This window comes from Schistocerca serialis, chromosome 9 (assembly GCF_023864345.2).
Source record: "Schistocerca serialis cubense isolate TAMUIC-IGC-003099 chromosome 9, iqSchSeri2.2, whole genome shotgun sequence".
NCBI lineage: Eukaryota > Metazoa > Arthropoda > Insecta > Orthoptera > Acrididae > Schistocerca > Schistocerca serialis.
Window position 1 is genome coordinate 39679573 of NC_064646.1, and position 26958 is coordinate 39706530.

Sequence of the window (26958 nt, forward strand, 5' to 3'; positions counted from 1 at the left end):
AGGAAATACTTCTTAGCAATCACGTACGTCCTTCTCGTTTCCTTGAAGGAAATAAACAATGAGCATGTAAGTAAACAGCACATTACGTGTAAACTTGTGCGCATGTTATTTGTAAATAAGCTGAAAAACAGTAATGCTAGACAAAGCGGTAGAGAAGTTTACTTCCATATCTCCTTATGGTGGCTTCTGCAACCCCAGGTTCACTACCTCAAACTGTTCAGTGGAGCATTTTCTGTGTCCTGTTACGTTTTTGCGCGCTGTTACAGAAACACCTTTTATACACATAATTATGTTTGCACGGAACTCTCGATTCGTGAGCCCTACTCGCGCCTGACCAGCTTTTGTAAGCAATTTCCAGTCAGTTGACCACTTCCGGAACCATTGTTTGAAGTCTGTTGATGTTCGATGCAGTTTTTTGTTTTGAGACACACAACGCTATGTGCAGATGATGAAATTTACTGAAAGAAATAAAAAGAAGTTAGCCAAAAACTTTGACAGACACACACACACACACACACACACACATACCAACGTACATACATATGAAGGTGAATCAGAAAGTGCTCGCTCCTGCGTTTTAGCCAAGCTACGACTGTAAATGCAAAGTCAGCACATCCACTTCCTGTGGCGGACCTTCCTCGGACCGATTAGTTGCCGGTAGCTCCGCGGCACGGCGCTGGCGTCGGCTGCTTCAGCTGTTGAAGATGGCAGTAGTGCTCCACATGTCAACGACGTACGAACAACTCAGTGTCATTCGTTTTCTGAGGTGCAAGGGACGAACGCCCATCTAAATTATCGAAATCTACAGAGAAATGCAGTCAACCTACGGGGAAAAGTTTCTCACTCTGAGAGTTGTGAGGTGGATGTGTTGTGAATTAGTTCAAAATGGCTCTGAAGGCCTACGTGACAATGAGCATTCGGGGAACCCAAGTACGCCACTGAATGCCGGCAACATTTCGCAGTGGATGCAACAACGGAAGTGAGTCTGCGTGAACACCTCAAGGCAGTTTCCATGTTTTCATTGCGCTGAAGAAAATAATTTCCTTGCAGAAAAGTGATTCACTTGAAACGATGGGGCCAATACAGCAGTCCGACAGTAGTTCCACAGACAGCTGGACAAATGCTACCAGAGCGGCATCTCAGGTTTAGTACCGCGATGGGACGAAAATCTAAACCAGTGTCGGGGCTAAGTGGAAAAAAAGCGTAACGTCCGTACAATAGTCCATATATTTGAAATTACTTGTATGCACCATATTTCAGCTAATAAAAAATAGGGGCAAATACTTTCTGATTCTCCCTCATAGCTTCCCTTGCACTTACATGTCTAAAAACATGTTTGTATAAAGTAGTATTTATAGAAATAATTACCTATGTAAGAAACAATAAGTCAGATAATCATTGTTAGAAAAAAGAGAGAAGAGGGAAAACCAATCACTCTGATGAACATTTTGTCCCCACAGTTTAGTAGTAACCTTGACGAAACACACAATCTCAAATTATTTTCCAAACAGGTCACCCGCAATGTTCCAGTTCATCCAAAACGGTGTAGGAGTAGTGACACGATCTATAAAGAGGTTCCCAGAGCAGTATAACTTTTCTTAGGTTAATTTGTTGAGTTCTCAGACACATCCGATGTTGTAAGGTAACTACTCTTTTGTGCCACGTTCTGGGTACATGGAAGTATGTCATCAAAAAGTTCCCAGTGTAAGTGCCCACTTTTGCATGATGTTTTAACCCAAGAAGTGATTTTCAAAGCAATCTGATTATACTTCAAAAAACGTCTTCAAGAATAGTTCATGCTTACTTCGCGCAGCTGGAAGAACTGACGGCATAAATGAATACCGAAGCGAATTTTATGATCGCAGACACACTGCACAAAAAAGAAGTATCACTTTTACGATAACCCGTAACTGTTTTTCGTAGCGATGCGTAAGTTGGATATTTAGCGCAAAGTTGCATGGTACCTTCTTCCGCTATGGTGCAAAAGCATGGCGCCCTGCGACACGTCACCCTAGGACTCGGTGGTGCTTCAGACAGCAGGAGAAAAGGCCAGAGCTGAGAGGTCATGTGAGCTGTGACGTGGGTTAATGACGTCATATTGGCACCACATTTCGCCAACATTTTGCCCAACGGAATCTTGGATGTGTCACAACCCCTCTTGCCCCATTCCACCCCTTCTTTTGACACCTTTGTCTCTGTGATGGAGGTCAGAAGCCAGCCTTGAAATGATGCGTTTTCTTATGGGTGGCCGAGAAAAACATTTCAGACTCATCGCGCTTCAGAATCGACACAAAAAAGCCTGGGGGATGACATGGAGAGTGTTAATGAAACCACCCTTTCTCTTGGGATGTTGATTTCCTCACATTTTGCAGTCCAAAGCGACAGTTCGCAGTGCGAAGAGCCACAAGGCGACGTACTTGATAACGCTCAAAGCTGCTGCCACACCTGAGCGTTTCCACCCTACTCTATAATGGGGCTGCAACCACACTGAGAATCATTTGACACCTTTGGAGTGTAATGTAACAGTAATTTTTGCTCCGGTGTAGTGTGTGGAACCATTAGAGACAGTTCAAAACCATTCGACGAAATTTGAACGTGACAAGAACCAGTGAAGGGTGTTTATGCTTTTTCAGTTCACCTATTTCAAGCTGCCCTGTGGTGTGATCGCGGACAGGTGCAACACTCACATGTGTGTGAATAAAATGGCGAAAGGTCCCTCTAAGATCGCCCGTTTTGGCAATATCCTCTGTGCCACCCTTGCATCTTTGTTGGGCACATTGAAAATGTAGGAGTCACAGACTTAGACACCCATCCAGTTGAATGGCGCCTCCAGCGCCTGAGGGCAGGCAACCCCTCGGACACCACATGTCTGGAGGGTTCATTCCCACACATTTTGTGGTCCAAAACTACAGTTCGCAATATGATGAGCAACAGGACGATGTTCTCCACAATCTTTGACACTGATGACATCCCGCAGTCAATCCAACCCTTGTCTAAGGACATCGAAGACCTGCAACCCCACTGAACGTATAATACACCTATGTAGTAAATCTCAACAACAATTTTTGCTCTGGTATACAGTCTACTATGGACTGTTCAAAACTATTAGGTGAAATTTCAGCGTGTCAGGAACCAGCAAAGGGTGTTTATATCTTTTCAGCACTCCTGTTTCGCACCGCCTTTCATGATCATGGGGAGGTTCAACATTGACACATACCTAATTGTAAAATGTAAAGGGTTCCTCTAAGTCCCCCAATTTGGCAACATTCTTAGGGCCACCTGTGCACCTTTGTTGAACACTTTTAAGATGTACTATATCTGAACACAGACACCCACTCACTGATCACTAGGCGCTGGTGTGACAGGCAACCATTTCGACACTCCTGAGCTGAGTGGCACCATGTTGATCAACTAGCGCCTGCTTGCCACATGCTAAATATCAGGGTGTGTCGAAACTGTCTGCCACTGCAATGCAGAAGTTCAACATTTGGCCCAGTCAAGGCCTTTGGAAAAAATTACCCATTAATAGTGTTATGTGGTGTAGAAGCATGAGCTTGGGAGTTACTCTTGTGAAACGTAATACATGCGGCTGTTACATTATATAGGTCTTCAGTGGCTAACTGGGAAACTGTCATGAAACATTTTGATGAGTTATTGTGTCTGTGACCGACGTAAGGAAGGGTGTATTTATTTGTGGTAATTTTAATGTAAATTTCTTGAAGCAAACTTACAGGAAGAGTAATCTAGAAGTGCTTTTAGCCACTTATAGTTTGGTGTCAATTACAAATTTCCCTATAAACAGAAGGTAAACAGGTATATGGTGGTAAATGGGTTGTCAGATCATAGTGCACAGATAGTTACATTATATACCTTAGGTCCATGTACAGTTTGGAACACTCTAAGAACACTGTGAGGCTGATTAATACCAAACATTTGAACATTTTAAAGAAATCTTAAACAATGTTGACTCAGTTGAAGTTTATAATGAATCTAATGCTTACTCCAAATTCAACGTATTTGTTAATGAATTTCTATCCATTTTTGAAAGTGGTTTTTCTAAACAGATAATTAAATGTTGTAATGGCAACTCATTAAATTAACCTTGGATCTCTTCAAAAATGGCTCTCAGCACTATGGGAGTTACTTCTGAGGTCATCAGTCCCCTAGAACTTAGAACTACTTAAACATAACTAACCTAGGGACATCACACACATCCATGCCCGAGGCAGGATTCGAACCTGCGACCGTAGCAGTCATGTGGTTCCGGAGTGAAGCGCCTAGAAGCACACGGCCACACCGGCCGGCAGGACTCTAACACTACGTGTGATGTGACCGCGAGCGTACTGCTCCTGTTTGACATGTTCCTTTGCCTCTGACAATGTACTCCTAGCGCTGTTCGTGCAACTTTTTAGTAATGTTCTTCCTTTTACACGAATACCACAAATCCAAATTGTGAACAGCGGGGCTAGTTGGTCCCACGTTGTTCTTCTCGTCAACAGATGGCAGCACCGCGTCTGGCAGAATCTCTTCACAATAAAAAAAAGCGACGTGCGCAAAATAGCCAGAATAAGCAACGACTCAGAAATTTTAAGAAAATATGTGAAAAATGTTTGAGTGCTCACATTTTGACAGAAACTGGCAAATCAGGTTCAAAAATAAGATCGTTATGGTATACTGTTAAATGAGAGATGGGATAGAAGCTACAGAAGATGATATTATTTCTGTTAAAGAGGATGGGAGCATTGCAAAAGGAATTTCATGTGTAACAGGCATTTTTTATTATTACTTTTTAAAAATAAGTGAGTTGTTCAGTAGAGAAAGCAAAACATTACAGTGAAGAATAAATACAAAAGACTTTACAGAATTAAAAATGAATATCACATCCCCATCTGAAATAAGAAAGAGGATCATGACGCTAAAAAGTAAAAGTTCATGTGGGTTTGATAAAATCTCCAATGAAGCACTAAAATGTTGTGGACCTAAAATGTGTAATGTTCTTAGTTACTTATGTAATTCATTATTAACTCAGCGTGTTTTCCCAGAAAGATTGGCATATGCCTTTTCAGGCCTCTGACCTCAGTTTCAACAACTATGCTCCATTGTCCCTCCTTACATGATTTCCTAAAACTTTTCGAAAAGTATTGTACTGTTTAGTAATGGGACACGTAGCAAATCATAGCTAGGATTTCAAAAGGATCCTTCTACTATGTCAGCTACTTACACATTTACTGAGACCATAGTAGAGTCTCTGAATGATAAAATGTCACCAACTGAGATCCTTTGTGACTTACCGAAGACATTTCATAGTGTCAGTCACATTAATTTATTATAGAAGTTAACTTTTTATGGAATACGCACTTTAGTAAATGTCTGGCTTAGACCTTACTTCAGTAACAGAATACACAAAGTTACTTTAGGCTATTTGAGTAATACAAGGAAGAACGCTACATCACAAATTACTATGGAAATCCCATCATGGCCTCTACTGTTCTTGCTTGATGTTAAAAATGAGTCATTTTATTTAAATCAGGAGGCAGAATTAGTCCTGTTAACTGATGATAAAACCATTATTGTGAAGTTGAGCGAAGAAGGATCAACAGATGAAATAGTAAGTGATGTTTTTTGAAAGTCAATGAACGGTTTTGAACAAATGGGCTGGCTTTAAACTTTGAAAAACCGCAGCTCAGATTCTTACTGTCAAAAGTACCCCACCTTCTATTTACCTAGCACAGCAACAATAAATAATAGAGTAGTAAATAGTAAGTTTTTAGATGTGCATGTTGATGGAAACTTAAAGTGTAAAACCCATACAAAGGTAACAACAATTTTTAGGTCTGGTTACTTTTGCCATATGAATAATTATCATCTTTGGAGATATAGAAGTCAGGAATTTAGCATATTTCGCATATTTTCATTCTTTGATATCCTATGGCATAATATTGTGGGATATCTCCTCGCGTAAGCAAAAAGTATTCATTGCACAAAAGAAAGTAAATAGTCATGTGTGGAGTTCACACACATACAACTTAAAGATATCTCTTTTAGCAGCTGGGAATATGAACCACAGCTTCACAGCAGATTTTATCATTTACAAAATTTGTTAACAACAATCCATCTAAATTTGAGAACAATGGAGATATTTACAAGTGAAACACTAGAAGGAAAAATGATCTACATTTTCCTTTAATGAATCTAACTGTGGCACAGATGTCGGTGAAATATGCAGCTATGAAACTCTATGCCCGTCTACTAATGGAAACAGAACGTCTGGCAGATAGCAAAAAAGTTTTAAAATGTAGATTAAAGAGCTTTCTCCTTAACAACTTGTTCTGCACCCCAGAGTAATTCTTGTGTAGATATGATTAATTAGTTTTCAAAACAGTGGAAATGCCCAGTTTGCAGCCATATAAATATTATTTTTTTATTGCGTTGTATACCAGTTTTCGATGTTTGTTCTGTTCATACGTTCCACTCATAAAGTTTATCGTGAATTTGATCTATGGAACACGTAACTAACTAACTAACGACCCAGAAACGTAGACAGGCAAACAAATGGCTCAAATGGCTCTGAGCACTATGTGACTTAACTTCTGAGGTCATCAGTCGCCTAGAACGTAAAACTAATTAAACCTAACTAACCTAAGGACATCACACGCATCCATGCCCGAGGCAGGATTTGGACCTGCGACCGTAGCGGTCACTCGGTTCCAGACTGTAGCGCCTAGAACCGCATGGCCACTCTGGCCGGCGTAGACAGGCACAGATTAGCAAGCTTTGTATGTTTCAAACGGACACACGAGAGCAAGTGGCCATGCTGGCTTACCATGGGCCCCTGCTTCTACTCGCCAAAGCAGAGACATATCTTCTCAGCCAGTCAAAGACTACAATATACTAAGTAATTGATCACTTGGTACAGAATATCTTTGAAATATGCTCACACTGCAGAAAACGCAGAAGAAAGGATAGTTTTGAAAGTTGACATTGTGACAACCAACTTTCAGTGTGAAATAAAATAATAATCAATACAGTTCAGTCTGAGAACTTCAGTATGTCAGACAGCATGCAGGTGCAGTTGTACATCCCTTAAAAGCATCAGGAACGAAGGAAAGTGTTAATACTCACAATGTCATCGGCCAACACAAATCATTCATAAATTTCAGCACTGTTCCTCTGTTAAAATCTAAAACAAGCTGTTATAAAACGTATTGTGCCGATAACTGTAATTTTGCCATATTGCAATCAAAATGCATCGCTGTATCTGAGAGTTGCTCATTTGCTGTTGATCAGTGTCCTATACCTGAATCTGGCAGACTACTTTCCTCCATCAACCATGGTTACGAGGCAGTTTGCCCATTCCTAAATGACTTCTCTGGTCTACATCAAGGCAATAACAAAGTAGTCCCACAAGGTTCAGTTTTAGGTCCACTCCTATTTCTTATATATGTGAATGACCATCCACTTAACATTGAAGAAGAACAATTGGTATTTTTTGTGGGCACTACTAGTGTTATAATAAATACAATTAGGGAGAAAGCAAGAGAAGGTTTCGCAAATATTTTCCAAAGAATTACACTCCTGGAAATGGAAAAAAGAACACATTGACACCGGTGTGTCAGACCCACCATACTTGCTCCGGACACTGCGAGAGGGCTGTACAAGCAATGATCACACGCACGGCACAGCGGACACACCAGGAACCGCGGTGTTGGCCGTCGAATGGCGCTAGCTGCGCAGCATTTGTGCACCGCCGCCGTCAGTGTCAGCCAGTTTGCCGTGGCATACGGAGCTCCAACGCAGTCTTTAACACTGGTAGCATGCCGCGACAGCGTGGACGTGAACCGTATGTGCAGGTGACGGACTTTGAGCGAGGGCGTATAGTGGGCATGCGGGAGGCCGGGTGGACGTACCGCCGAATTGCTCAACACGTGGGGCGTGAGGTCTCCACAGTACATCGATGTTGTCGCCAGTGGTCGGCGGAAGGTGCACGTGCCCGTCGACCTGGGACCGGACCGCAGCGACGCACGGATGCATGCCAGGACCGTAGGATCCTACGCAGTGCCGTAGGGGACCGCACCGCCACTTCCCAGCAAATTAGGGACACTGTTGCTCCTGGGGTATCGGCGAGGACCATTCGCAACCGTCTCCATGAAGCTGGGCTACGGTCCCGCACACCGTTAGGCCGTCTTCCGCTCACGCCCCAACATCGTGCAGCCCGCCTCCAGTGGTGTCGCGACAGGCGTGAATGGAGGGACGAATGGAGACGTGTCGTCTTCAGCGATGAGAGTCGCTTCTGCCTTGGTGCCAATGATGGTCGTATGCGTGTTTGGCGCCGTGCAGGTGAGCGCCACAATCAGGACTGCATACGACCGAAGCACACAGGGCCAACACTCGGCATCATGGTGTGGGGAGCGATCTCCTACACTGGCCGTACACCACTGGTGATCGTCGAGGGGACACTGAATAGTGCACGGTACATCCAAACCGTCATCGAACCCATCGTTCTACCATTCCTAGACCGGCAAGGGAACTTGCTGTTCCAACAGGACAATGCACGTCCGCATGTATCCCGTGCCACCCAACGTGCTCTAGAAGGTGTAAGTCAACTACCCTGGCCAGCAAGATCTCCGGATCTGTCCCCCATTGAGCATGTTTGGGACTGGATGAAGCGTCGTCTCACGCGGTCTGCACGTCCAGCACGAACGCTGGTCCAACTGAGGCGCCAGGTGGAAATGGCATGGCAAGCCGTTCCACAGGACTACATCCAGCATCTCTACGATCGTCTCCATGGGAGAACAGCAGCCTGCATTGCTGCGAAAGGTAGACATACACTGTACTAGTGCCGACATTGTGCATGCTCTGTTGCCTGTGTCTATGTGCCTGTGGTTCTGTCAGTGTGATCATGTGATGTATCTGACCCCAGGAATGTGTCAATAAAGTTTCCCCTTCCTGGGACAATGAATTCACGGTGTTCTTATTTCAATTTCCAGGATTGTATTAAGTGGTTCACTGAAAATCGGTTCTCCATAAATTTTGATATACACAGTACATTCATTTCTGTACAACAAACAGAGCCATACCAACCACTGATGTAGCACATGAGCAGCAGTCAGTAAATAAGGTAGATGATCTGAAGCTTTGGGTGTACCTATTGACAAAAACGTGAACAAGAAGAAGCATATTTCTAGGCTTTACAAACAGTTAAGTTCAACTACTTATGCTCTGTGTACAATCGATAATCATGGAGACAAATGTATCAACCTTCAGACATATTTCCTCCCAGTGCTGCCGTACGGAATAATTTTTGGGCTAACTCACCACTTAGAAACAAAGTATTGATTGCACAAAAGCTAGCAGTAAGAATAATGCGAGGCGTTCACCCAAAGACGTCGTGTAGGTACCTCTTCAAGGAGCTAGCCATTTTAACTGCGACATCTTGTGCTACAAAACATATTCGCTAATGAAACTGGTCATAAATAACCAATGACAATTTGAGAACAACACTGATGTACACACATACAACAGCAGAGAGAAAATGACCTTTGTTACCCATTGCTGAAGCTGGCAGCGGCTCAGAAATGACTTCAATGGCCACCAACAAAAATGTTTTATCATTTGCCCAATAACGTAAAATGCCTTGCAAGTAGCGAAGCAAGCTTTAAATCTGATTTAAAATCATTTCTCCTGGACAACTCCTTCTATTCCACTGACGAATTTCTACTTAAAGACAGGTAGCCAGTTTAAAAAAAAAAATCGTATATGTATATCCTGTAAACTGACTCGTTCCATGTCATTTCGATAAAAGAACTGTTCAAATGGTCTGTGGAACATGCAACTAACTAAGTAAGAAGTACGGATCACTGATATGCGCGAATGTGCTTAGAATAGATACCTTCACAACTACCATATCTACTAGGCCATTGCCTTCCACACCGGAATGTCCTCTTACTAACCAGAGAGATGTCTCATTGTGTTGGAGGTTCTGTACGATAAAGTAGTACCTGTTAACCTCGATAAAAATCGACATTACTTTAATCCGCCCTTCACTTGTGAATTCCAGATTAAGTAATAAAAGAGCAGCGCAGGGACTTTGAGAGAGTGTTTAAGATTTTTTTGGGGGGGTTTTAGGACTTGCAGAAGTTTCTGGATGAGGCGACAGACGGCGTGATCTACTTCAGCATGGGGTCCAACGTGAAGAGCAAGCACTGGCCGGCCGAGAAGCGGCAGGCCTTCGTGGACGTCTTCTCCAGGCTCCGGCAGCGGGTGCTCTGGAAGTGGGAGGCCGACTCGCTGCCCGGACAGCCCCCCAACGTCAGGACGGGCAAGTGGCTGCCGCAGTCCGACATACTCGGTGAGTCGCAGCGGCTCCGTCTGTAGCTGTAGCTGTAGATACCTTTCACTGTGCGGTGAGTTGTTCACGGTACCTCCCGCTACATTTAACACGTCTATTCCTGTACCCTTAAAGCCGTCGGCACAGGGACCGTGCTGTCGAACGTTAACGTTGAGCGTGCAGAGTTCAACGTGCTGCTGAACCCTCGGGAACGATGCGACTTGTGCATACGGTACGTGGGCCCCAACGTGGTATACGCGATCGCAACGCACTCCAGCGACTGTTGCGGGATGTTTCTAGTTCGTTAATCACACTGTTTACTCAACGGGCGCGCGTAAAATTCCCATATTAGCTCTGTTAAAACGCACATTTCTTCCATCGTCCACGAAAAGGAAAGTACCACGTCCAATCAATAAGGTCACAGGCTTATAAAACTTCCAATACAAACAGTGCGGTACAAACTTGGAATACTTTTCTGCATAAGATAAACATTATTTCGTCATTCCCGCATTTTAGTAAACCCCCAAGGTTAGTCTTATTTGATCACTGTTCCTACCCAGTAGCATAATCTTTGCAACATGTGAATTACGAAGCGTAAAAGAAAAAGGAGCAAAATATCTTTATACAAGAAGCGTAACCTGTCCTTTAGATTAAGCCAATCGAACAAAGTCACCCCTCAAAAAAAGGTGAACTTGTCTTTACATAATATCAAATATCATACTCTATACTTATATTAAACTAATAATAAAGTATCAGAACTTAATAAAAACGCGAATGTTAGGCGAAAAAATATTGGTTGTGTCAGGAAGCGAACTCCCCCCCCCCTCCCAACAAAAGGACTCACTATCAGAGAGTGACGCTATTCATTACGCTTTTTTTTTAATCTCATTTTGTTCGCTTCTGTTCGTTGCATCTGCTCGGGGAGGACGTTGTAAGACATCCTTTTATGTTCGTGGTTGGTCGATTGACTCAGTTTTTTAATTACAGAGGGCAGCTAACCCCCTGACCGAACACGCTGAGCTACCGTGCCGGCTGCCTAAACCAACATCACCCCTCGTGTCCCTATTCATAGTGTCATACTGATCTTACCTCTCGCTAAAAACCTTTATCGTAGATACGTTACTTACTGAAATTTAATTATAACACATTGTACCAAGAACAATGCGTTTTGCATGAATCTTCAGTGTGTCGCTGCCTTCAAATAGCCTACTCTCATTATACGCAAGTTACAATAATTCTTTTGCCACAAATGTGATATTTCTCATTATTTTATTGGAACGAATTACACAGTTAACAACGGGTTTTCCAGTGATTCTCAATTTGCTGGTGCTCAGAAACGGCATATATACATATAGGCTTGAAATGAATGCCAATATGGTGCCTCACAACTCAGTACTGAAGGGAGACGGCGTGCGTGTGACGTAGGCGGCGTTGTTACATCTCATTGGTCAACGCTCAGATGCACGCTCAGAATATCTGACAAGCCAGATATTGCTCTGCACGTTCGGAAAGACTCCCGAGTTATGAGGTCAGAAACTCGGCACGCTCAACGCTCAGCGTTCGGATGCACGGTCCGTGTGCCAACGGCTTTAAGCACAGCATGGGTCCTCAGGAGACATCACTTAATAGAGTGCACAATCGCTCAGCTCCCTTGTAGATCCCTTTAGAGCTGCCACATGGCGGGGAAGTAGACTGCTACGTTTCACACCCTTTTCTCAATATTAGCGAACATTCTGTGTGGGATTATAATCGGATGATTTAACTGGCGACATTGAGGGGGTGTTTGTCGCCACGTTAGCCGAGAGCGCTGACGCGCTGCTTCCTAGACTCGGGTAGGCGCGCCGGCCCCGGGTCGAATCCGCCCGGCGGATTAACGCCGGAGGCCGGAGTGCCGGCCAGCCTGGATGTGGTTTTTAGGCGGTTTTCCACATCCCCCTAGGTGAATACCGGGCTGGTCCCCACGTCCCGCGTCAGTTACAGGGCTCGCAGACATCTAAACACATACACACTATTCCATGGATTACACTAGATGCAGACAGTTGGGGTGCACTAATTCCATCCCGGGCGGTACGGGGTGGTGGCAGGAAGGGCATTCGGCCACCTCTTAAATTAACCTTGCCAAATCCGATTAACCATGCCGACCCTGCGTCACTGCGGGAAGAAGGCACAAGCAAAAGAAATAAGGAAAAGAAAGAAAGAATTGAGGGGGTGTTTGTCAAACAGTATGTGTGTATGTTCCACATCTTCTCCTAAACCTCTGGACCGATTTCAATCATACTTGGTACACGTATTACTTACTGTTTGGAGAGAATTGCTGTGGGGGGGGGATGAAAGACGTACTTATCAAGGGGCAGTTAGCGGGCCGGAAAACTAGTGCAGCTCAAGGCGCGAGGATTCGCAGGCTTAATTCATCCAGAATTTAGGAATCAGAGTACTTAGTGACTTGCAACTAACTTAAAACATAATTTCAAACCTGTAAGAGACCTTTCCTCGGTGCTAACGCCAGAAAATAATGAAAGAAGAAAACTTATCGCTTATACGTTTTCGCTGCTCATGTGGTGAAACTGTCGCATTGGCCATGACGTTTTAATTTATTGTTTCTTTATTATTAACTGTATTCATCACACATTTTGCATACAGTATTCGCATTACCACTGAATGCAACAGGAAAATTATAGCGCTGTAAGATATATACTTCAGGAGACATGACGTCATAAACACTGAGATGCGTGAAAAAATGCCGCATTATGCATGACGTTTTAATTCCTCGCGTCTTTGCTACTAATTTTATTCGTAATACATTTCGTAGACTGTTTTCAAATACTTGACTGAATGTACCTGCAAAATTATACCACTATACGGCGTATTCTCCAGGAGATATGACGTCATGGAGATAGAGCTGCGTGAAAATGGAACTGCAGGACCTAATTCGCTAGAGATACATGTGAATACCTGCACAAATCTGTGTGGAATATGTTACGCATATGTGGGATATACGTGGCACTTGCGTAAATGTTCGTACTCTGGCAAAGCAATGGTAGAAACATCCTCCTAAACCCCTGGAAGAGTTTCAACCAAACTTGGTAGCTACACATATTAGCATCTTGAAACAAGTACTTTTGGGTTAAGAACCATCAGCCTCCTATTAATGCGGAGGCGATAAGGTGGGGCGGAAGGGCGGATGAAGATGTGGTCAGAGTGGCAGAAGGAGGATGTGGACGAAGGTAGTAGTGAGGAGGAGATGGATACAATGAAGGGGAGAGAGAAATGGATGCAAACAGGAAACAGGAGGAGATGGAGAGAGGAAGAAGAGAGGAGAAGATGAACAGAGAGAGATGCGAGGAGGAGATCGACTGGGAGAGGGCAGATGGGAAGATGGACGGAGAGATGGAGAGAAAGGAGTAAACAGAGAAAGGAAAGAGGAAATGGACACACAGGTGGAGAGGTAAAGGGAGCACCGCGCGGGATAGCCGCGCGGCCCCAGGCGCCTTGTCACGGTCCGCGTGGCTCCCTCGTCGGAGGTTCGAGTCCTCCCTAGGGCATGGGTGTGTATGTTGTCCTTAGCGTAAGTTAGTTTAAGTTAAATTAAGTAGTGCGTAAGGTTAGGGACCGATGACCTCAGCAGTTGGCCCCATAAGATCTTACAACAAATATCCAAAATAAAGGGAGTGGGGAAGTGATATGGACAGAGGTGGTAGAACCAGATGGACAGAGAGAGGGGGAGTAGCAAATGGACTGAGAGAGGGAGGGGGGCAGATGGAAAGGGAGAGGGGGGAGTAGCAGATAGACAGAGAGAGATGATAGTGAGGGTGGACAGAGAGCAGGCGGAGGAGACGAACAAAGAGAAGTGGAAGAAGAAGATAAGCTAATGTAATAAATGCATACTCAGGCAACGCCAGGTAAGCTGATGAAGAAATAAAGCTCCGCAGTAACCTGAAAGAGTGAGCCAAATTCGCGTTACGATAAACACCTGCGACACATGACAGAGCCTCCTCTGGCCTGTACCACAGCCTCCACTGAGTGCCCCATTGGGGCAGTGAGCAGTTCAGAGCTCGCGCCGTGTGAAAAGAGGAGAAATCGCGACCCGTCGGTCCCCACTACGCGCTTCCATTCAGACAGCGTCCAGTTTCTGTGTTGTTAGGCCTACCGAAGAATACAGTCTCAGGTAGCACAGCCAGCAACAGCCTTTTGTGAGGTACTCGATGCCAAATGTACACCGCATATAGTTGCCTTTACAAAGAAGGCTCAGAAACCGGTGAGACGGATGCACATTCAGTGGCAGAAACAGTTCCTGTCATGTCTGAAAGCGATTTTCACTGACACCGAACGTCAGTCATCTCCGGTCGCTGTCGGTTACGATCATCTTATACTTACCGTTCTTACGCTTCTTACATGGTTGCCAGCCTGAAATTCAGTTGCACTTTCATTTTTGTCTACAACATTTTTACGTTCTAAAATCGCAAATTTATCTTTGCGATATAAATTCCTCGGATTATCTGTAAGGGGCACGACTGAAGCGCATTTGTATCTTTGGTGGGACAGCTCGGGTCTTCAGCCAATGGGAAACGCTTCTGATTTCTGACCGTGGAGCTCAGAGGTTTCTAGCGGGCACCCGGCATTCTGTTTCCTGCTTTCAGCCAGTTTAGCTTCTGATTTGGTCGGGTGTGTGATCTGAAGACAGTGTGACATGATTCAGAGCCCTGTTATATTGGAATTTTTGGTCAGATCTTTACAATTACTTGCCATCATGGTTAATAGGTAATAAATAGTCGTAGGATCGAAAAATCCGCAGCCGGCCGCGGTGGCGAGCGGTTCTATGCGCTTCAGTCCGGAACCGCGCCACTGCTACGATCGCAGGTTCGAATCCCGCCTCGGGCATGGATGTGTGTCATGTCCTTAGGTTAGCTAGGTTTAGGTAGTTCTAAGTTCTAGGGGAGTGATGACCTCAGATGTTAAGTCCCATAGTGCTCAGAGCCATATATATGAAAAATCAAATGGTTCGAATGGCTCTGAGTGCTATGGGAGTTAACATCTGAGGTCATCAGTCCCCTAGAACTTAGAACTACTTAAGCCTAACTAACCTAACGACATCACACACATCCATGCCCGAGGCAGGATTCGAACCTGCGACCGGAGCAATCGCGCGGTTCCGGACTGAAGCGTCTAGAACCTCTCGGTCACGAGTGTCGGCTATGAAAAATCCGCACAGGTATTTTTGCATCATTCCGCGCACAGGACTTGCACTCTAGGACAAAAGAAGGTGAACCACGAAGAAATTATCCGGATGTCCAAACAAGAAATGATTACAACTTCAGAGCAACTGGATGATTTATTCAAGAGAAAGAACTTCACAAATTGAGAAAATCAATAACGCGGTGGTCACCATCTGGCCCATACAGAAGCTGTCATTCGGCTTCATATCGATTGACAGGGTTCTTGGATGTCCTCCTGACGGATTTCATGTCAAATTCTGCCTAATCTTACTAAAATGTAAGCCCCGTAGCGTAGGGCAACAAAACTGCGCACAGAATACCGTCCATGTGCTGCTGTGCTGTCAGGGTTCCGCAGATGACCACCAAAGGGGTCCTGCGATGAAACGAAACGGCATCCCAGACCATCACTGCTGACAATTATGTTGGACGGAACCAAATAATGAAGATTAGTGTTTGAGGCTCCGTCGACTTTGAGGTCATTGGAGACGCATCACGACCTAGGAGTGATACAAGGACGAGAAACGAAATCGGTCGAGCCCTTTCACAGAAACCATTCCGGAATTTTCCTGGATCGATTTAGGGAAATCGTGGAACGTCTGAATCGAGAGTGCCAAACGTGGATTCCGTCTCGGTCGGCAGGTCAGGTTGGTATCCCACATTTCTCTGGGGCATCTCCAGACACATCTCTGGGATGGAATCTGATTGGCTGGAGTAGAATTGTCTCCAGCGATGAGCCCCACTTGGAAGTGAGCTCTGATGACCGGCAACGAGGTGCCAGGAGACGCACTCGTGCTACGCCAACCTGACCGTCATCCGGCATACGGCCTGAGAAGAAGGACTGGTGGTCTGGGATGCCACTCGTTTTTATAGCAGCACAGTGATACGAAGACGATATTCTACGCTGCATTTTGTTGCCCTTCTTGCCAAGTAATCCTAGACTTATCCTCCAACAAGGCAGTGGCAGTACGCGAGAGGGCCACGTTGTCTGTTGCAGCCCACAAGAATGTGCGCGCCTTCATCTCGCACGGCGGCCTGCTGAGCACGCAGGAGGCGATGGCGCGCGGCGTGCCCGTGGTGGCGCTGCCCGTGTTCGCCGAGCAGGAGCTGAACGCCATGCAGGCCGTCCAGCTGGGCTTCGCCGTGCTGCTGCAGCTGCGCAACATCACCGCCGAGTCGGTCCAGTGGGCGCTCGACCAGGTGCTCAACGAGCCCAGGTAGCCAGCCGGCCACTCACCCGGCCACGACAACACCGCGATTTATCACATCAAACTGTACGCTTCTAGGGAACTTTCCAAGTCTCACACCTATCACGTATACAGGGTGTTACAAAAAGGTACGGCCAAACTTTCAGGCAACATTCCTCACACACAAAGAAAGAATATATGTTATGTGGACATGTGTCCGGAAACGCTTACTTTCCATGTTAGAGCTCATTTTATTACTTCTCTTCAAATCACATTAATCACGGAATGGAAACACACAGCAACAGAACGTACCAGCGTGACTTCAAACACTTTGTTACAGGAAATGTTCAAAATGTCCTGCGTTAGCGAGGATACATGCATCCACTCTCCGTCGCACGGAATCCCTGATGCGCTGATGCAGCCCTGGAGAATGGCTTATTGTATCACAGCCGTCCACAATACGAGCACGAAGAGTCTCTACATTTGGTACCGGGGTTGAGTAGACAAGAGCTTTCAAATGCCCCCATAAATGAAAGTCAAGAGGGTTGAGGTCAGGAGAGCGTGGAGTCCATGGAATTGGTCCGCCTCTACCAATCCATCGGTCACCGAATCTGTTGTTGAGAAGCATACGAACACTTCGACTGAAATGTGCAGGAGCTCCATCGTGCATGAACCACATGTTGTGTCGTACTTGTAAACGCACATGTTCTAGCAGCACAGGTAGAGTATCCCGTATGAAATCATGATTACGTGCTCCATTGAGCGTAGGTGGAAGAACATGGGACGCAATCGAGACATCACCAACAATACCTGCCCAAACGTTCACAGACAATCTGTGTTGATGACGTGATTGCACAATTGCGTGCGGATTCTCGTCAGCCCACACATGTCGATTGTGAAAATATACAATTTGATCACGTTGGAAAGAAGCCTCATCCGTAAAGAGAACATTTGCACTGAAATGAGGATTGACACATTGTTGGATGAACCATTCGCAGAAGTGTACCCGTGGAGGCCAATCAGCTGCTGATAGTGCCTGCACACGCTGTACATGGTACGGAAACAACTGGTTCTGCCGTAGCACTCTCCATACAGTGACGTGGTCAACGTTACCTTGTACAGTAGCAACTTCTCTGACGCTGACATTAGGGTTATCGTCAACTGCACGAAGAATTGCCCCGTCCATTGCAGGTGTCCTCGTCGTTCTAGGTCTTCCCCAGTCGCGAGTCATAGGCTGGAATGTTCCGTGCTCCCTAAGACGCCGAATAATTGCTTCGAACGTCTTTCTGTCGGGACACCTTCGTTCTGGAAATCTGTCTCGATACAAACGTACCGCGCCACGGCTATTGCCCCGTGATAATCCATATATCAAATGGGCATCTGGCAACTCCGCATTTGTAAATATTGCACTGACTGCAAAATCACGTTCGTGATGAACACGAACCTGTTGATGCTACGTACTGATGTGCTTGATGCTAGTACTGTAGAGCTACGAGTCGCATGTCGACACAAGCACCGAAGTCAACATTACCTTCCTTCAATTGGGCCAACTGGCGGTGAATCGAGAAAGTACAGTACATACTGACGAAACTAAAACGAGCTCTAACATGGAAATTAAGCGTTTCCGGACCCATGTCCACATAACATCTTTTCTTTATTTGTGTCTGAGGAATGTTTCCTGAAAGTTTGGCCGTACCTTTTTGTAACACCCTGTATATATGCAGACTGAAGTGACGAGTGAAAACTTGTACAAAGACAAGGATTCGAACCTGCGCCTCGTGCTCACTAGGCAGTTGCGCTGACCACAGTGGCTCAGAACAGCTGCCTGGACTACACTAGCAGGCCTCCCTCCTCAGTGCAAATCCCCAATCAGGAAGGCCAAGCTGGTGTAGTGGTTGGCAATTCTGCCTGCTGAGCAGGAGACCCGGCTTCGAATACTGGTCTCAGTACAAATTTCCATTCGTCACCTCAGTCCACATACATACATCGACACGGTAATAAATTCTACAAGTACTAAATCTAAAGCACTCTGAAGAACTTCAGGCACTTTTCTTCTGACAGAGGTGATGTGGTGGTTGACGCATTACTATTATTTCTATTGTTGTAAGTACTGGGTGTTAAAAAAGTCAGTATAAATTTCAAAACTTAGTAAACCACGGAGTAATGTAGATAGAGAGGTAAAAATTGACACACATGCTTGGAACGACGTGGGGTTTTATTAGCACCACCCTATATTCCTAGACGCGTGAACGATCTCTTGCGTGCGTCGTTTGGTGATGATTGTGTGCTCAGCCGCCACTTTTGTCATGCTTGGTCTCCCAGGTCCCCAGACCTCAGTCCGTACGATTATTGGCTTTGGGGTTACCTGAAGTCGCAACTGTATCGTGATCGACCGACATCTCTGTGGATGCTGAGAGACAACATCCGACGCCATTGCCTCACCATAACTCCGGACATGCTTTACAGTGCTGTTCACAACATTATTCCTCGACTACAGCTATTGTTGAGGAATGATGGTGGACATATTGAACATTTCCTGTAAAGAACATCATCTTTGCTTTGTCTTACTTTGTTATTCTAATTATTGCTGTTCTGATCACATGAAGCGCCATCTGTCGGACATTTTTTGAACGTTGGTATTTTTTTGGTTCTAATAAAACCCCATGTCATTCCAAGCACGTGTGTCAATTTGTACCTGTCTATCTACATTATTCCGTGATTTATGCAGTTTTCAAATTTATACTGACTTTTTGATCACCCGGTACCTACTTTTTACTTTTCTTTACACAACCAGGCCAACAGCAACGCATGCAGCCACAGTTAATCTGCTCCTGGCTTCTGCAGTCTTTTTCCAGTTCTCCAACACTCCAGTTGCAGCAAGTCTTCTCTTACTCAGTCAGTCTATCTCTTCCTAGATCTTCTCAATTGTCTGATGCCTGATGAGATACAGTCCACTCTAATCTTGGACTACCGTGTTTCTTCCACACTGCATGACCCGCCCAATGCAGCCTTCTGCTTTTCATCACTCGGACGACGTTAGGCAGCTTGTGCATCTACATTTACATACATACTCCGCAAGCCACGATAAGGTGCGTGGCGGAGGGTACCCTCTACCACTGCCGGTCGTTACCTTCTCCGTTCCACTAGCAAATAGAGCGAAGGGCAACACTGCTGTCTATATGCCTGTCTAATCTCTCTAACCTTACCTTCTGGTCCTCACGCGAAATTTTTGTTGGCCACAGTATTATCATTCTACAGACTGCTTCAAATGACGGTTCCATAAATTTAATCGATAGTACTTGGCGAAAAGAACGTCGCCTTCCCTCCACGGATTTCCATTTGAGCTGCTAAAGAATCTCCATAAGACTTGTGCGTGGTTCGAACCTGCCAGTAACAAAACTAGCATCCTACCTCTGATTTGTTCCGATGTCTTTCTTTAAGCCAGACTGCTACAGGTCGCAAACACTCAAACAGTAATCGACAATGGCTCGCACTGTTGCACTATATGCGGTCTCCTTAAGAGATGAACCACACTTCCCCAAAATTGTCCCAATAAACCGAAGTCGATCATTCGCCTTTCCTACTACAACCCGTACGTGCTCGTTCCATTTCATATTCCATATTGCTTTGCAACGTTACGCCTAGGTGTTTAATCGATGTGCCTGTGTCAAGCAGCACACAACTAATACTGTAGTCGAACATTATCGGTTTCTTTTTACTACTCATCTGCTTACCTTACATTTTTCTACATTGAGACCTAGCTGCTATTCATCAAAACCAACCAGAAATTTTGTCTAACGCATCACTTCATCCTTGCCTTGCCTACATTCATTAACTTGATTTTGAACAATTTTTTCCAAAGTCTTGCTTCTACTTGTTCACTTTCAGTTCTCCTTCAATTTGTTTGTCCTCTGTCGCCGGCCGCTGTGGCCGAGCGGTTCTGGGAGCTTCAGTACGGAACCGGGCTGCTGCTACAGTCGCCGGCTCGAATCCTGCCTCGGGCATGGATGTGTGTGACGTCCTTATGTTAGTTAGGTTTAAGTAGTTCTAATTCCAGGGGGCTGATGACGTCAGATGTTAGGTTCCATAGTGCTCAGAGCCATTTGAACCATTTTATCCTCCGTCTCCTCTTAATATATTTCATTTTTAAAAGATGTTACCTCCTTTTTACTACCTCGCTATTCTTGAAGCTCGTCTTCAACCTCTGACTTTTTGTCTAATTTAAACTTTTCTCGTAGCTTTTTGAGCTCTGCCAATTGTTCACTTACTTCTTTGATTTATCTTTGCCCTCGAATCTGTAACCGCTCTGATAAATTTGCTAGCTACTTAGTCAGCCCGTGTATTGATTTTGAAATGAGAGTTAGTATGATTGTCGCGTAATAAATATTTCGCGTGAAGCGCCGCTGCCACACAGGCAAAGGTCAATTGTGGAAACTAAGCCACTGAATATTAACAGTAATGTTATGAAGGAATACACTAAATAAGAGAGCACGTACATTCGTGAGTGAGTGGTTCAAAATAAGAATTAATACTGTTAGGGAAATCGGTCATAAGTATAGTTACGTCGGTACACACTCAAACATATGCGATCGTACGATCGGGGTAGAGGCACGTACGTTCTAAGTACTATTATTCCCTGTGGCCTGGGTAAAAAGAGTTATGGTTAAAATGCATTTATTCACCTAAGAAGAAAAAGAATCAGACTTCGTAATTAAACGAAAAGAAAGATCGCAGGTTCTGAGTGTCGCGGCAAATGTGACCTAAATATTGGAACTGACATCGGCGGCCACGAAGGGAATGAGATGAACACATTCACGCACCTCTATTGTTGAGCTGCGCCGCCATGAAGATCGTCGCTTCCATCTAAATTCTTAACACAAAATAAAATAATAATAATTCCCAGAGTTACAGGATCTGGGATCCATGGTATCGTAAACGAGAAAAATCACTGTGTTCATAAATAGCTTTCACTATATAACACAATTTCACTTTAAAATCACACAGCACGTCTTACCACCAGGACATGAGAACAACGCAAGGTAACTATTACTAAAATCAATAAACGAAGAGCGTAAATCTTCTTTTGTCCGTCAGTATTAAATACTTTTCTAATTAATCCTTGGCATGAGAGTCGAATTATTATCTATACATTTATCAATAAAAAATTTATTAAGTTCCTTTATAAGCCCTCGCTTCACTTCCTCAGTTACTTTACTTACGACCTGCCTGTACAAATTTTGCATCGTATAATTCATACACTTATACTTAAGATAGTTCCTATTGGTATCTGATGCCATTTCTCTTTCTTTCCTGCTGGTTTCCGTGGACTCCCTGCTGATTTATCCCCTACTACTTGAAAAAGTATATCTCGTCTATTCTTCCCTGTTGGTAATTTTGAATAGTCACTGTCAAACATAAGAAAAGTGTCTCAGTCACTGACTAAATAATACTTAACATCTGCTCTCCAATTACAGGGAAAGATAACTAAAGTATAAAATTCTCAAGTCTTGCCATGTGCTTCGCCATGTATGTCGATGGCAGGATCCACCCTTAATTAATCTTCCTATCAGTAATGATCGTGTTCATGCAAAAAAGGAATATCTAATAAAATATTTCAAATAAAAATGAAAGCCGATGAATAATTTTAAAGAGTGGCGAAGCAACCTGAATGCTCGCTAATGAGTCGAATAGTATTTAATGCTGAGATAACTTAAAAACATATAAATCTTTACTCTTTCTCAAATTTATTAAATAAAAGTGTCACTGGTATTAGAAAAATCAACATAAACAATCAAGCTTCCTCAGTGGCTCTGCAGTATGGTAAGTTCTTAAATGTAAGTCCGCAGCTCGTGGTCGTGCGGTAGCGTTCTCGCTTCCCACGCCCGGGTTCCCGGATTCGATTCCCGGCGGGGTCAGGGATTTACTCTGCCTCGTGATGACTGGGTGTTGTGTGCTGTCCTTAGGTTAGTTAGGTTTAAGTAGTTCTAAGTTCTAGGGGACTGATGACCATAGCTGTTAAGTCCCATAGTGCTCAGAGCCATTTGAACCATTTTGAATCTTAAATGTAAACAAAGCTTGTTCACCACAAAACTATCCAGTCTAAATGTCCTACCAATGGAAATTGTAGCTATTGTGCTGTGATTGGTCGAAGCTGCTGTACGACGGGCGTATTTCGCAAACATTTGAGGTGAAATATTGCATGATACATCGCAAAAGATACGTAAACATACAAAAGAAAAAGAAAAACACATAAGGGCAACTAATGTCAATGTATATATAAGAAGGTAAAATAGAATAAAATAATATAAAGACAACCCTTCAAGAGCAAAGAAAAGACATCTGTTAGACCGTACCTGTCTGTCTTCTGTGGCTTTCGCGAGAGCCTCTCTATGACTAAGTGCGACTTCAGTGGCTCTCTTTCTTTCTAATCGTCTGGCAGCGAATTATTGCACTGTATGGATTGGGGGGAAGAAATGAAAGAGGAAGCCGCCTTGTAGAATTTTGCACAGAGCATAACTTAATCATAGCTAACACTTGGTTCAAGAATCATAAAAGAAGGTTGTACACATGGAAGAATCCTGGAGATACTAAAAGATATCAGATAGATTATATAATGGTAAGACAGAGATTTAGGAACCAGGTTTTAAATTGTAAGATATTTCCAGGGGCAGATGTGGATTCTGACCTCAATCTATTGGTTATGAACTGCAGATTAAAACTGAAGAAACTGCAAAAAGGTGGGAATTTAAGGAGATGGGACCTGGATAAACTGAAAGAACCAGAGGTTGTAGAGAGTTTCAGGGAGAGCATAAGGGAACAATTTTAGGAATGGAGGAAAGAAATACAGTAGAAGAAGAATGGGTAGCTCTGAGGGATGAAGTAGTGAAGGCAGCAGAGGATCTAATAGGTAAAAAGACGAGGGCTAATAGATATCCTTGGGTAACAGAAGAAATATTGAATTTAATTGATGAAAGGAGAAAATATAAAAATGCAGTAAATGAAGCAGGCAAAAAGGAATACAAACGTCTCAAAAATGAGATCGACAGGAAGTGCAAAATGGCTAAGCAGGGATGGCTAGAGGACAAATGTAAGGATGTAGAGGCTTATCTCACTAGGGCTAAGATAGATACTGCCTACAGGAAAATTAAAGATACCTTTGGAGAGAAGAGAACCACTTGTATGAATATCAAGAGCTCAGATGGCAACCCAGTTCTAAGCAAAGAAGGGAAGGCAGAAAGGTGGAAGGAGTATATAGAGGGTTTATACAAGGGCGATGTACTTGAGGACAATATTATGGAAATGGAAGAGGATGTAGATGAAGATGAAATGAGAGATAAGATACTGCGTGAAGAGCACTGAAAGACCTGAGTCGAAACAAGGCCCCGGGAGTAGACAACATTCCATTAGAACTACTGATGACCTTGGGAGAGCCAGTCATGACAAAACTCCACCATCTGGTGAGCAAGATGTATGAGACAGGCGAAATACCCTCAGACTTCAAGAAGAATATAATAATTCCAATCCCAAAGAAAGCAGGTGTTGACAGATGTGAAAATTACCGAACTATCAGTTTAATAAGTCACAGCTGCAAAATACTAACGCGAATTCTTTACAGACGAATGGAAAAACTGGTAGAAGCGGACCTCGGGGAAGACCAGTTTGGATTCCGTAGAAATGTTGGAACACGTGAGACAATACTAACCTTACGACTTATCTTAGAAGAAAGATTAAGAAAAGGCAAACCTACGTTTCTAGCATTTGTAGACTTAGAGAAAGCTTTTGACAACGTTAACTGGAATACTCTCTTTCAAATTCTGAAGGTGGCAGGGGTAAAATACAGGGAGCGAAAGGCTATTTACAATTTGTACAGAAACCAGATAGCAGTTATAAGAGTCGAGGGGCATGAAAGGGAAGCAGTGGTTGGGAAGGGAGTGAGACAGGGTTGTAGCCTCTCCCCGATGTTATTCAGTCTGTATATTGAGCAAGCAGTAAAGGAAACAAAAGAAAAATTCGAAGTAGGTATTAAAATTCATGGAGAAGACATAAAAACTTTGAGGTTCGCCGATGACATTGTAATTCTGTCAGAGACAGCAAAGGACTTGGAAGAGCAGTTGAACGGAATGGACAGTGTCTTGAAAGGAGGATATGAGATGAACATCAACAAAAGCAAAACGAGGATAATGGAATGTAGTCAAATTAAATCGGGCGATGCTGAGGGGATTAGATTAGGAAATGAGACACTTAAAGTAGTAAAGGAGTTTTGCTATTTAGGGAGCAAAATAACTGAGGATGGTCGAAGTAGAGAGGATATAAAATGTATACTGGCAATGCAAGGAAATCGTTTCTGAAGAAGAGAAATTTGTTAACATCGAGTATAGATTTAAGTGTCAGGAAGTCGTTTCTGAAAGTATTTGTATGGAGTGTAGCCATGTATGGAAGTGAAACATGGACGATAACCAGTTTGGACAAGAAGAGAATAGAAGCTTTCGAAATGTATTGCTACAGAAGAATGCTGAAGATAAGGTGGGTAGATCACGTAACTAATGAGGAGGTATTGAATAGGATTGGGGAGAAGAGAAGTTTGTGGCACAACTTGACTAGAAGAAGGGATCGGTTGGTAGGACATGTTTTGAGGCATCAAGGGATCACAAATTTAGCATTGGAGGGCAGCGTGGAGGGTAAAAATCGTAGAGGGAGACCAATACACTAAGCAGATTCAGAAGGTTGTAGTAGGTACTGGGAGATGAAGAAGCTTGCACAGGATAGAGTAGCATGGAGAGCTGCATCAAACCAGTCTCAGGACTGAAGACCACAACAACAACAACAACAGATACACCACATGTATCCTGACAGGCAAATCATAGCTGGTCGTCACTGTAGCTTAATGGTCAACCCATAGGCTTTGTACATAAACAGAAAGTGCTTCAATTCCGTGTTAAGTTGTAACATACTTTTGTCCTTCGTTGCCATAAGAGACGCGCACAGTGTGGGGAATACGCCTCTAATCTGATGCACTATTGTTAATTTTCCAGGGCAGAAATTACGGTTTTTAGACTGCAGATCAACAAGAGTCACGTTTAGCGGCGAGTATGACAAAATTCGCTGCGATATTTGCTGTTAGCCCACCTATACGGAATGACTATGAATTTTGCAAGTAATAATAATAATAATGTGCTCTGCAAACTATATTAATGATGAATTAATTCCAGCAAAGTCTACGGGAAGAGCGAAGATTTATACTGACTCTTATACAGTCTACACATCAGGAGCACGAAGTGAGGACTTCTTATCGTTATGTCACTGAATTCTGGCAAAGGTCAAGGTACACCCAACGATTTAGAAGTGCTTTAGCATACTGGTCGCGGACCACTCAAAACTTCTCTTGTTTAAGAAGTCAGTTCACTAGGTTTAACTTTGAAACATGGAATAAATAACTGTAACGTATATCGTTTAGTATCGTTGAGGTAGTTTCTGCCTGGACTCCGTCTTGACAATATGTCAGTTAATAGTTGTCATAAAAGCATTCAAAATACAAATCTTTTGGACCATGCATATCGGGTGAAAGACAATTTGGCGCTTGCTTCTTTTTGGTTAAGAGTGGCCCGAAAAGAAACTTGCATTATAGGCATGAGAACATTCCCGTGCATAATTAGTTAATAGTAAGACAGTGATGCATGATTATAGGAAACGACGTGGGCTACGATTATCTGTACCCAGTATCAGATCAAAACTAAGTAAACACCCATTAGTGCCTGTTAATATGGAGTGTTTCCACCCTTCACCCTTATAACAGCTTACTCTCTGATGGGAAGACTTGCAGTGACGTGTCTGAACGTCTGTGGATGTATTTTAGCACATTCTTCCTCAAGATCAGAAACCAGAGAAGATATTGGCGTTGGTTTTTGGGGTGTGGAGCTAACGCGACTTTCTAGCTCATCCCAAAGGTGTACCATTCGGTTTAAGTCGGGACTCTTGGCAGGCCAGTCCATTTCAGGAATGTCACTGTCGACAAGCCATTGCCTTACAGACTATGACAGCTGATAGAAACAATCGTCCTCTCCGAACTGTTCTCGCGCTGTTTGCCGTACAGTATGCTGTAAATTGTGTTAACATACTTCCTCATTTAGCGTTTTCTTAACTGCAATACGGGGACCACATCGTAGCCATGTAAAACACCCACCATACGGAACACAACCCCCTCGATACTTTGTTGTTGCCGCTACACACGACGGCA

General features: G+C 43.9%; 1 protein-coding gene across 12 annotated transcripts in view; it reads left to right on the top strand.

The window, feature by feature from the left end:
• Positions 1 to 26958, top strand: part of LOC126419835 (UDP-glycosyltransferase UGT5-like) — a 640482-nt gene that overhangs the window by 109051 nt on the left and 504473 nt on the right. For 2 of the 12 annotated variants that reach the window (XM_050087078.1, XM_050087076.1), the window contains exon 4: positions 10126 to 10348. The exons of 9 other annotated variants lie outside the window; for them this stretch is intronic. In XM_050087078.1, the coding sequence (XP_049943035.1) occupies positions 10126 to 10348 (223 nt within the window). Of the gene's footprint in view, positions 1 to 10125; positions 10349 to 16534; positions 16755 to 26958 lie in introns of all 12 variants that reach the window. One more of the 12 variants, XM_050087071.1, reaches the window with a different exon arrangement.